Genomic DNA, 11799 nt, shown 5'->3' with positions numbered 1-11799 from the left:
AATATATAAAGAATACAAAAATATAACAAAATGATTATTGTCTCCTAGAGTATTAAAATAAGCTTCTTATTAATTATTATAAATGTTTTGCGATCTTTTATGAACTTTGATAAATATTTAACCACCAAAATTAAAATCATTTATCTCACACTTTTGTCACCTTTTTTATTTTATGTAAAAAAACTAATTACTAAGATAAATTCTTTCCTATTCATTAAAAACCACCATGAAGCTGTGCGCCAAAAAGAGATAAATATAGTTTTCAATTCAATACCGTCACTGTCATATTGCAATTTCATTTGACGCAGTCTGTGGTGAGCAGTGACAAGTGAGTCGAGTGAAGGTGAATATGTTTCATTCGCTTCGATGATCGATCGTGTTTGCTATTCTTATTTGATTGTATATTTCTGTACAGTGATAAATCATCAATCATCATAAACAAATAGAAGTAGGAACGTTACGGACGTGTTTTGTTACAGTTAGACAACATCGATGACAAGGATCGTCCTCGCTAACGAGGACAGCCGGCGGATTTTATTAACCTGTTTACGCTAAATAGGTGAGTGACCTTTGGAAGAGGTTAATGACTTTAGCCAAAAAACTGGCGAAAATAAGCAAAAATGTTATGAGGGAATTAACAAGTAAAATGTAATTCAAAGAGTTTCAAAGAGATTCAAAGATTTATAATTTACGGGATTATTGTTTCAGTTATTACATGTTTATATTATTTATTTTCAGTGTTTTGTCGGGGATTTATTTAAATACTTAGTAATATTTAGTAAAGAGGGCTCAACTGTCTCTCGGACCGCGATAATTAGTTTTCCGGAGACAGGATTCACATTCGTCTTATTGGTACCAAAAAGTTATTTAGATATTTTTTACATCAAAGTGCTTTAAAACAAAAACAAAATGTTTTTTGCTGTCGTTAAACTGAAAATAAAGTGTACCGAAAATAATTATGTACTTACTTGTTATTCAAATCAATTTACATAACATTTGTTTTCTTTTGTTTGTGACGTGACATTTTTTAGTAGTTTTTAGCCCACAAGTAGTTAAAAAATAAATGGCAAAGATATTTTTGTGAAAAAAACCGTTAGAAAACTTCGATAACGTGATTTAGGATTGTTTGGCGCCATCTCTTTGAGAGACGTGATTGTCTCAATTCTTATATCAATCTTTTTTTTCCTAAACGTCTCGACTGATTGTGATAAATACAAATACCGCAAGTATATTTGCAAATGCATTTATTACTGTGCAGAATCGACGATCGTGTACTACTACTTTATCGTGTAGTTCTCACCTTGATTCAAAGATACAATAAGTACTTAATAGGTACAGGTAAACCTTGTACATTATAGTCGATACCGTGACGATTCTGCTAAATTATTTATTAGACCTCTGAGTCCTAACTTCATAATATATAGGTTTATAAGGGTTAGTTATCTCATAACTTCGCTATCCGCTTCGTCCGCTGAACTCAGTATAATTATGGGTGTATTGAACTGCTATCGCCAGCGATTATATGTTTGTATTTAGAACGCTGGCATATTATCTCTCGAGTGTTTATTACTTATTTATTTGCTGATAGTAAGTTTCCAACTAGATTCTTATACGAGTTATACTGCGTTACAAACTGAACTTCATGTTCACGGTGTAGGTTAACATACCCTTTTTTATTTTAAGTGTACCTGGGAGCGACATAGAGGGTTACGGACCCCCTAATCCTATTTCCCTTTCGTTAAAAACACTATACTTAATTATATATTTTATTTTGAGACTTACACTATAAGCATTATAGTTTTTAATCCTTGCGAAAACAAAAATAAAGAAAGCTGGTTTTTAATTTGGCGAATCTTATTTTGCCAGGCGTTCAAGATGCGTCTTATAATCCTGGAGGACGCGTCGGTGGTGGCGGAGTGGGCGGCGCGCTTCGTGCTGCAGCGCATCACGGAGTTCGCGCCCGGCCCCGGCCGCCGCTTCGTGCTGGGGCTGCCCACCGGCGGCACGCCGCTCGGCATGTACCGCCGCCTCATCGAGTTCCACCGAGAGGGCCGCCTCTCCTTCAAATATGTCACCACTTTCAACATGGACGAGTACGTCGGTAAGTCCCTTCGATTTGTCTGCTGCAAAATGAAGCAAAAATTATATTAATTTGCTAAATATAAATTGGCAAATGAAGGATAGATGCGATCTAATCTTAATTTCTTCATTATCATGTGCTTACAATTAACATTCCAGGTCTCCCCCGGGACCACCCGGAGTCGTACCACTACTACATGTGGAACGAGTTCTTCAAGCACATCGACATCGACCCGGAGCAGGCGCACGTGCTGGACGGCAACGCGGCCGACCTGGTGGCGGAGTGCAGCCGCTTTGAGGAGCTCATCGCGGCCGCGGGCGGCGTGCACCTCTTCATCGGAGGTTGGTCTCGGCGGACACATTTTATTATGAGCGAAAATTTTAACGTCGTTCAAAGGACACGACCATAATGATTATTACAGACTTAATACAATGGATCACTTCGATCTCCGATTGATTGTAGTATTCTTGCAATGCTAGATAGTGTAGCTGGGTGGCTGCATTCCCAATGGTATTGTTTACAGTCAATTAAAGAAATGCTTGTGCAGTAAAAATAATTTATAATTATAACAATATGGTGTGGTTGTGCAGGTATCGGTCCCGACGGACACATCGCGTTCAACGAGCCGGGCTCGTCGCTGGTGTCGCGCACGCGCGTCAAGACGCTGGCGTACGACACGCTGGAGGCCAACAAGCGCTTCTTCGGCAACGACATCGCCAAGGTGCCGCGGCAGGCGCTCACCGTCGGCGTCGGCACCGTCATGGACGCCAAGGAGGTAACGCACCATCGCGCATTGTGCACTTGATGACTTTATAATGAATGTTATGTCACGCCTAGCACAGGTCACAAGGACCTACTGCTTCACGGCAGTTCATAACACCAGTGGACAGTGTACCCACAGAGGAGTTTGCCCGGGTAAGGAGGGGTTCCTCGAGGCCCGTATTCCCTACGCTATGCGGGGAAGTTACGCCGCAGCATAGGACGACCCCTTTCGTTCATCCAAATTTTATGTTATGAATTATGGAAAGACGTAGGATTTTTTATCATTCGATTCTTCTAATCGTCGTTGATATTATGGGTTTACAACTAAATATTTACCTAATTTCTCTTATTAACATTTAATTTACAAGTTTATGTAATGAAAATAATTCGTTGTTTTTATATGATCCATTATTTGAGTTATTTATTTATTTTTCCAATGCCTACCTTAGAAAGTTAATAGTCAAAGACATACAAATATTATATTGAACCCGTTTATTAGTACCCAAACACTGAAGGACCGTGTCGTCACTTGAAATCAGTCGGTCATCGTTAGTGGGTTTGGTTTGGATGCAGGTGATGATCCTGATAACGGGCGTGCACAAGGCGCTGGCGCTGGCGAAGGCGGTGGAGGAGGGCGTGAACCACATGTGGACGGTGTCGGCCTTCCAGCAGCACGCGCAGGCGCTGCTCGTGTGCGACGACGACGCCACGCTCGAGCTGCGCGTCAAGACCGTCAAGTACTTCAAGGTAACGTACACATTCGTTGTTTTACCGTAAGACGTTTTTCCACCGCCGCCGTCACCGAGAACGAGATGACGGCGCCAAAGTAGCGGTACATACATTTACTATAGCCGCGTGTCCACCGCACGTCCGTCAAACCATATTAAAGTCGGCCCGAAATAATATAGTTGACGGTGGCGGTGTACAAACGCTCTAATAGTTACACTTACTGGGTGCTATTTTATTTGTTTTAAGATTCCAGTGTACATAAGTAGTAATTTATCTTGTAACCCTTTCAATTGTATGTATTATTAATTGTATTGTAGTATAATAAATACATGGGCGTAAATATAGCTTCATTAAGGAGGTTCTAAAAATAGCGAAGGGAGAGTTCCAGCCGCCCAGGACGGAAGCCGAGTTTGCCGCTCCATATACGAAAGGGTCGGCGAAAAAGTGGTTCTCCCATTGTGAATTAATTTTTTCGTCTATATCTATATCAATTCATTTATATACGCCCATGATGAGTATATTTATCATTACATCCTTTTTGAATTATACTTTATTGAGTACCCTCGATGAGTTTTTTAAAGTAACACAACGCTATAGGTGCCTGTGCATGTATGGCTTGCAAGGGATGGAATGCATGAGGTACACTCAAACCTAAATCTTACTGGTGGAAAGCTTATCTTGTCATTCTACACACTTGATGCAAGCTGCACGTAATTTATTAATGCTTTTTATGTAGGAATGTAGATAGTAGGAAACATTACAAGCCTATTTTAAGCTTTCCCGATCTATCGCAATGGTAAATCTTGCATTCGGGTGACTCTATTATACCACTCGTACGAATAAAACCTAAAAAAAAATAGTTGAATGTGAGCAATATTTACGTGCGTACGAGTAGGTTTAAAGCAAAAGCCATTAAGATATTGGTGCGAGTGTGCGTGTGTGGCAGGCGCTGAGCGGCGAGCACCAGAAGATGATCGCGGACGTGCCGGTGGAGCAGCAGCGCGTGCTGCACTAGCGCCGCGCCGCGCCACACCACACGACTACGACACGACGCTCCGACCAGCTACTTATCACTCTCTATTTACATTATTTGACATCACACTCGATTTTGATCTTACTATTTTTTTTTATTTTATTGCTAAGGAGGCATTTAATGTCAAATGTTGCATTTTAAACGTAGTATACACATACTGTTAATTTAAGAAAAAAATCCTCAGTATGAAAGTACCTATTTCGACTAAATCACTTTTATTCTAGTTAACGGTGCTAAACATTAATCTATGTAAGTCATATTTGTATAAGATCCTGTAAGGAGATTTACGAGTTATGAGTAACTCTTGGCCGTGTTGCAGAGCCTCATGGGGGAGCACAACAAGCTGATTGCGGGCACGCGGTAAACTCACATTCCATTAGCTTGGCACTTTGACTGAAGTTTATATTTTATATATAAGTAAATGTAACATATTATTAAGTTCAAATGTATAAAAATCCTTTTATATTATGAAATTAAAATACATTTATAATTAAAAATACTGCAAGTATAACAATTTGTTTTATTCTATAAACATCACATGTTTCCATTAAACCAAGTTTTATAATTATATCATTTACACATACTCACAAAACAATCAAACTAACAGATTTATCATATAACCTGTTCTTTCACTTATACATTTACACATTGAAGCATTTTGCTTTGTACATTACATCTAAGTTAAAAAAGATTTTAATTCTGATAAACAATGACTGATTTTGTAAACAGGTGTTGATAATAATTGACCTCAAATCTTAGGATATTGCTAGTATCAACACTATCAGTGTTGCGTTGAGTGATATTATTAAAATTATTGTTTATTCTGGTGATTTTAAATTCACCCCATTATTGTCCATAATAGAGAAACAATAGAGACATATCTATCTGGCAGCTTGGTAGCTTACAGTTAGAGGATCGGGCTAACAAGTCCACGATTGGTTCCCGTCACCATTCAGCAGGCTCAGTGGTAGCTCGACAGAGCCGCGCGAGCAGGCCGGCGAGCTGCAGCGGCGCGCGCAGGCCGGCGGCGGCGCGCAGCTGGGCGCGGCCCACCTCGCGCACGAAGCGCAGCCGCAGCTCCTCCGACACCTCCAGCGTCTTGCACACCCGGAAGATGTTGCTCAGGATGTCCTCCGCTGCGTACCCCAGCTTGCATAGCTTGGCTATCACCTACGTTTTGGGCGTGCAAATACACAATACAAATTTAATCCAACTCAAAATTTCCATATTGGTATATGGTGCACTTGAAGGAAAGCTCAAATCCTCACCAAAGTCTAATCTTTGTCCCATTCCAATTTCTATAATTTACATCTGTATTAAGCACACAAGGCTTTTATTTCAAAGCAATATCGTAAAACAGACATCAGGAACCTGTGACACACGACCTTCTTGCTTGCAGGATAAAAATTTTCTTCAAACATCATTATCAGAATACAGATTGATCAGAATTTTATAATAGATAATGTGACATCAATAAAAGATATTTTTAAAGTAAAACTCACCTTGTACGCCTCATGAATGTCTTGTCTGGTGCAAGCTTCCAACATGTGCTTGACCAGCATGGGGTGTGGCTCGTCACACACCTTGAACACATTATCAGGGCTGATATGGCCGAAGCCCTGTGCAGTGGACTGCAGGTTGTTGAGAGCGCAACGCAGGTCACCCTGCGCTGTGAACACCACCGCATTCACACCCTCCTCTGTATAGGACAGGTTCTCCTTGTTGCATACTTCAATTATCTGTAGCCCAATAGAAGTGTGCATATTAGGTATTATTATCATTAGGTTTATTAGTTTAGCAAAACATTGTGTGGTGCCCTATACCTCCGCCACGATGCGAAGAGAATTCATGTAAACAAACCGATATTAGGGTCATCAAAATTTTGGTACTGTAAAAATTACTATTATCCTTGTTTTCATTTTTAATTCAACAAAAAACTTCACAATTAAATTGTATCCATTATTTCTATACCTTATTACATGCAAAGTACTCTCACAACTTTCATATTGTTGCGTATAGACAAAGATGAATAAAATATCCTTATCAGTAAGTAAGTGAAAACCCTGTAAATAAGCGTATGCCAGGTAATAAGAACTTTTGGTTACGATTTTGAAAAATCGAAACAGTCCATCAAAAAAAAAGAGTACGTAAATTTCTTTACAACCCCACTTTTACTGCTTCATTTTAAATTAGCTGCATAATAATTGCTTTATAATCCGACTATTTAAAAAACACAATTGCGTTTCGTTTTATTTAAAGTAGCAAATAATATTTTTTGAAGTGTAAGCTGACATTTTAATTTATCCACTATTTTCGTAGTATATGATTAAATTATTATTTGAAAATAATTTTATTTATACTAATGTATAATATTTTAAATATAACTTTATAATAATAGTTCATTGTTACAAATACAAAAAAAACATTTTGTTTACATTGACTGCTTAGCTATAACGAAACGCACTCTCCGAATTTGGTCGTGTTACAATGATGTTTACAACATGGCTGCTTACGATTACGAGTACTGAGCGTGTTAATATCTCTGTTATCCATTGTTATTTGTTTGTTAAATATTCCTGTTATAGTGTTGTTCTGTTATTTTGTTGAGTTTTTTTTTGTTTCGTTTTGTTTGTTTTGTTGTTCTTGTTATAATGAGTGATTCCCAACCGGGTCCGAGTGGCCTGCAGAAGTTTTCTTCTCCAAAGAAGAAACGAGCGAGGTGTTCACTCAGTTCCTCGGAGAAAACAGTTATATGTAACATTTATAAAACTATCGAAGAATTGTGGCCAAAAGATAGTTTTATATACAGTAAAGATGTCGCAAAAAAAACTGCAGAAACTGCCGGCGTACATTTGAGTACTGTGTACCGAATAATAAAAGAATATCGAACTCATAAACGAGTTTCGTCACCGACTCCAGCTCCTAAAAAGGGGACAATAATGGACAAATTGGACGATATGACCTTGAGTGGAATTCGTAGGAAGGTGCACATGTTATTCTTTGATAACGATCCACCAACAATTGAAAAAGCGACGACAGCTTACCAAGTTTTAAAAGAACTACCTTTCAAAAAGTTTTAAATAAACTGAAGATTAAATATTTGAAACGGTCGAGACGAAGTGTTCTCATTGAAAAGGAAGAAATTGTGCGATGGCGCTTCTATTATCTTCAAAAAATGTTAAGGATGAGAGAACAAAGACGCAAAATTTATTATTTGGATGAGACTTGGGTTAACGAAGGTACATAAACAATTTTAACTTATTTTTTATATAGAATCAATCATTTCTGTATACTTATTGATCTTTATTTAAACAGTAACCATATAAATTATTATTAATAAGTAGAATTTAAATGTCATAATCAATATTTTATCACATCTTTGGCACACACTGTGTATAAAATTATTTATATTAAAATAATTTAAAGCAATAATATATTATTTGGTTTCAGGACATACAAAAAGTAAAATATGGCAAGACCTTTCCATTGAGTCTGCTCGACAAGCCTATCAGGAGGGACTCTCAACTGGCTTGAAAGCTCCATCGGGAAAAGGGAAGCGCTTGATAGTTGTACACATTGGTATGTTATCATCCTAATATTGTTAGCTTAAGATCACATAATTTTAGATGTGTGTTATCATGGAATTGAAAAAAGTTTTGTAAAAAAATAAACTCATGCATAGCTAATCAGGTTAACGTAAAAGTATAGTTTCTATGCCATATAGTCAATATATGATCACTAGACTGCTACATGTACTTTTCACATTTTAATATTTATAATTTTTTTATAGGTAACGAGGATGGATTTGTGGAAAATGCAGACTTAATTTTCGAAAGTAAAAAAGGTGAAGGCGACTATCATAGAGAGATGAACTCGAAGGTGTTTGAAGAGTGGTTCTCTAGAACTCTGGAAAAATTAGAACCAAACTCCATAATTGTAATGGACAATGCCCCATATCATTCTCGACGCTTGGAACGAGTTCCTTCTATGAATTGGTTAAAAAAAGACATACAAAGTTGGCTAACAGAAAAAGGTATCTCGTTCCAAGCAGAGATGATAAAAGCACAGCTTATCGACTTGGTAACACCTGAACGGGAAAAATACTCAGCATTTGTATGCGATACAATGGCGAAGCAGCACAACATTGAGGTATTAAGATTACCACCGTACCATTGCGAATTAAATCCTATCGAGTTGATATGGGGCCAAGTAAAAGGCCATGTCGCAGAAAAAAACAAAACATTTAAAATAATTGATTTAAAAAAAATATTAAGTGAAGCAATTAAATCTATAACTTCTGCGGCATGGCAACAATGTGTCAATCATGTAATTAAAGAGGAAAAGAAAATGGCAGAATTGACGGCATTTCAGATAATGTAATTGACAATTTTATTATTCGAGTGACAGACAGTTCAACAAGTCCATCAAGTTCTGCCAGTGATGAAGAAGATGAATAATTTATTTATGATGGTATTCTTTCCCGTTTGATGTAATTCCCGTTTGACGTAAATTTGATGAATAATAACAACATGTCTGTAATTTTGAACAAGACTCTTACAAACTATAATAATTACAATCTGGAGTTTACTAATATCTGCATTCTCTTTATATATAAAAGTACTAACTGGACTAACCTTCGAAATTTCTTCAGGAGTCTTATTCAAAATCTATAATGGGCGGCCAAAAAACCTTAAGGATTTGTATTTTTACATGATGTATTACATACTTGTAATTTGTGCTATTTAATTTAATCATTTTAACCCGTTCATACATGTAATAATAGCTAAATAAATATGTACAAAACTCCAAGTTTTTATTTTTATTTTTAGTTACTACTAAACCAATTTCAATTTTATTTTCCAATCTACTCTGGGAGTAGAGTATTTACTAACTTACAGTCTATTTATTCTCTTAGAGTCCAAATACGAGACGTGTACATATTGCCATGGAGGATATTAAACTACCATTACTCTAAATTACATTATTTTATTCATTCTGATTAAAATAGAATATCACACAGCATAATATCTAAGAAAATTGTATAAATTCACTTAATACGCATTTAAATGCTGATTTAAAATATATCTTGCGAGATTATTCTCGAAATCTAATTAAACTCAAGGTCAAATATTTATTCACAATATTTAATTCAAACCAGACATTAGGTATAGTGTATAGAATAGGATAGAAAATAACGGAAATTTTCTTTTATTTTACATAATATTATACATTAATAAATTGTGCTAATGAAAAAAGGTTATTGTTATATGCCCGTTATCGGTTGCTAAGCGACGATTGTTGGTAAACATTCTTCTTCCAATTTGGCTGGAGTATAGGTTAAGAGTTCTAAAATATGTATGAAATCAATAAAAATTCTTCTTATTCTAAGATTGAGAGTAGATTAGTATTAGTATTAGAGAGTAGATTATATTAAGTACTGAAACATAAATAGGTTAATGTAAAATAAAGAAAAACAAAACTAGCCTTAGCAAGAATCTGTGCATCAGTGAGGCGTGAGTACCTCAGCACAGCACATCGAGACTGGATGGGCTCAATGATCTTCTCACTGTTGTTGGCAGCCAGCGCAAACCTGGTGGTGCTGGAGTACAGCTCCATGGTGCGCCGCAGCGCCTGCTGGGCGCCATCCGTCATGCTGTCTGCCTCATCTAGGATTACTATCTTGTGGCGGCCTGCTGGTAAAGTTACCTGTCAACATAATTCAACCCTACTTTAGAGTCAACTAAAGTTATATTTATGTATAGTTACTCAAACAATAATCTATGTAAATATATGGTATATTCGATAAGGTCTAAATTTCTAAAACAATACAACAATGTTTCATTGGGCAAACAATTACATACCTTCTGTTGAGCGAACATTTTGATTTTATTGCGGACTACGTCAATACCACGATCATTGGAGGCATTCAGTTCGAGCACGGCTTCCTTGAGCGCAGGGCCGAGCAGCGCGCGCGCCAGGCACAGGATGGTGGTGGTCTTGCCGACGCCCGGCGGGCCCGCGATGATGATGTTAGGCGCGTTGCCTGTACGCGCAAATACCGCCAGCCGCGACACAGTGTCTTCGTTACCGACGATGTCGTTAAAAGTTTGCGGCCGGTACTTCTCGATCCATGGGAGATGTATACTTAATTTGCTAGTGGCTGCAACGGGCTTGATGGACTTTGGCGGAATTTCGTCCACCTCCATTATAGTAACATCATCGTCACTCATCTTTCAATTAAAGTTGAATATTAGTCTTTTCATGAACCGCTATTCACTTTAAAAGCATAAAACATTCACTTCAAAACATTTAACATTGTGATTTCTGACACAATTTTAAATGCGCGCGATAATAGACTGACAGCTGACAGGCGGACACTGACAAATGACATAAGGTCCCCCAGCTCAGAAATATTATGACCACAGACCTATATTATGACAAACAGGTTGAAATTTCGTAATTATCTGACAAAACTTTACTGAACTATTATTTATTCGTCATAATATATTAAATATATATAGACGGGTGCCCGCCTACATCAGGGTTGGCCATAGCGTCTTACGTGGGTGTTTGGGCGATTAAAATTATTTGCAAGCAAGATCACAAAACCAAAAGTTAATTTATTCCAATAAAGTTATGCACGTTAAATTAGCAAGATCAGTTCCCAATTATTGAAAATATCACACATCACACACATACACAAACACACACACAAACAATTGTATTAGAAAACAAAGATAATTGAAAAATTAAGCGAAACAATAGCGATTCGTCTAAGACGTGGTGCGCGGTGCGCCCCCTTCTTCCCGCCTTTTTTATACTCCTCTAAAATAATAGTGGCGGCGCTCCATCGACAAGACGCTCCGCTAGACTGCCAGCTGACAATCTTGTTTCGTCACAGCTTAATAGATGGCGCTAGGGATGCGCCGTCACGGCCAGACTGACTCGCGACCGTCCTCGGGCGCTTCGTTTTGCAATCCTGTAACAAACATATGAGTACCTATAACCCTTCCTGTAACACAGCCCGCTCGTCCTACCTGACATTCCTAGAATCAATCTCATGGTATTACTACCACAAACAAATTAGCTCTTTGCTTTTTTTAGGCACCCCAGATAACTGGAAAGCGTGCGTCCCTTCGACTACGCATAGACCGGACGGCACTATTCACTATTCAACCATCACGACTGGACCGGA

General features: G+C 37.8%; 2 protein-coding genes and 1 long non-coding RNA gene across 4 annotated transcripts; 2 read left to right on the top strand and 1 right to left on the bottom strand.

Moving 5' to 3' along the window:
* Nucleotides 1-509: 509 nt before the first annotated feature.
* Oscillin (glucosamine-6-phosphate isomerase Oscillin) lies at nt 510-5118 on the top strand. 2 transcript variants are annotated; one of them, XM_073089425.1, is made up of 6 exons: nt 510-559; nt 1867-2101; nt 2239-2421; nt 2671-2855; nt 3416-3589; nt 4924-5118. In XM_073089425.1, exons 2-6 carry the CDS (start codon nt 1876-1878, stop codon nt 4966-4968), a joined length of 813 nt encoding a protein of 270 aa, XP_072945526.1. In that variant the 5' UTR covers nt 510-559; nt 1867-1875; the 3' UTR covers nt 4969-5118. The 2 variants fall into 2 exon arrangements, with proteins under 2 accessions (XP_072945526.1, XP_072945525.1); XM_073089424.1 differs by having other exon boundaries at nt 4518-5118.
* RfC4 (replication factor C subunit RfC4) lies at nt 5111-11045 on the bottom strand. Its single transcript, XM_073089423.1, has 4 exons — nt 10466-11045; nt 10089-10310; nt 6107-6343; nt 5111-5774 (listed from the first exon to the last, which is right to left on the bottom strand). Exons 1-4 carry the CDS (start codon nt 10832-10834, stop codon nt 5550-5552), a joined length of 1053 nt encoding a protein of 350 aa, XP_072945524.1. The 5' UTR covers nt 10835-11045; the 3' UTR covers nt 5111-5549.
* Nucleotides 7135-9413, top strand: LOC140754420 (uncharacterized). Its single transcript, XR_012103658.1, has 3 exons — nt 7135-7843; nt 8055-8183; nt 8395-9413. It is a non-coding gene; the product is annotated as an uncharacterized LOC140754420 (long non-coding RNA).
* Nucleotides 11046-11799: the final 754 nt, after the last annotated feature.

Source organism: Epargyreus clarus, unplaced genomic scaffold, assembly GCF_041222505.1.
Source record: "Epargyreus clarus isolate Ecla_fem2 unplaced genomic scaffold, WU_Ecla_fem_2.2 ptg000029l, whole genome shotgun sequence".
Lineage (NCBI taxonomy): Eukaryota > Metazoa > Arthropoda > Insecta > Lepidoptera > Hesperiidae > Epargyreus > Epargyreus clarus.
This window is presented reverse-complemented; position numbering and strand designations above follow the sequence as displayed.

Excerpts from the sequence above, each read along its gene's own strand:
- Oscillin (XM_073089424.1), top strand. The coding sequence starts at position 1,876 with ATGCGTCTTATAATCCTGGAGGACGCGTCGGTGGTGGCGGAGTGGGCG. Across the intron at positions 2,422-2,670 it reads CGTGCACCTCTTCATCGGAG|GTATCGGTCCCGACGGACAC; the intron begins GTTGGTCTCGGC and ends GTGGTTGTGCAG. Across the intron at positions 3,590-4,517 it reads AGACCGTCAAGTACTTCAAG|GCGCTGAGCGGCGAGCACCA; the intron begins GTAACGTACACA and ends CGTGTGTGGCAG.
- RfC4 (XM_073089423.1), bottom strand. The coding sequence starts at position 10,834 with ATGAGTGACGATGATGTTACTATAATGGAGGTGGACGAAATTCCGCCA. Across the intron at positions 10,311-10,465 it reads AAATGTTCGCTCAACAGAAG|GTAACTTTACCAGCAGGCCG; the intron begins GTATGTAATTGT and ends TTATGTTGACAG. Across the intron at positions 5,775-6,106 it reads ACATTCATGAGGCGTACAAG|GTGATAGCCAAGCTATGCAA; the intron begins GTGAGTTTTACT and ends CCCAAAACGTAG.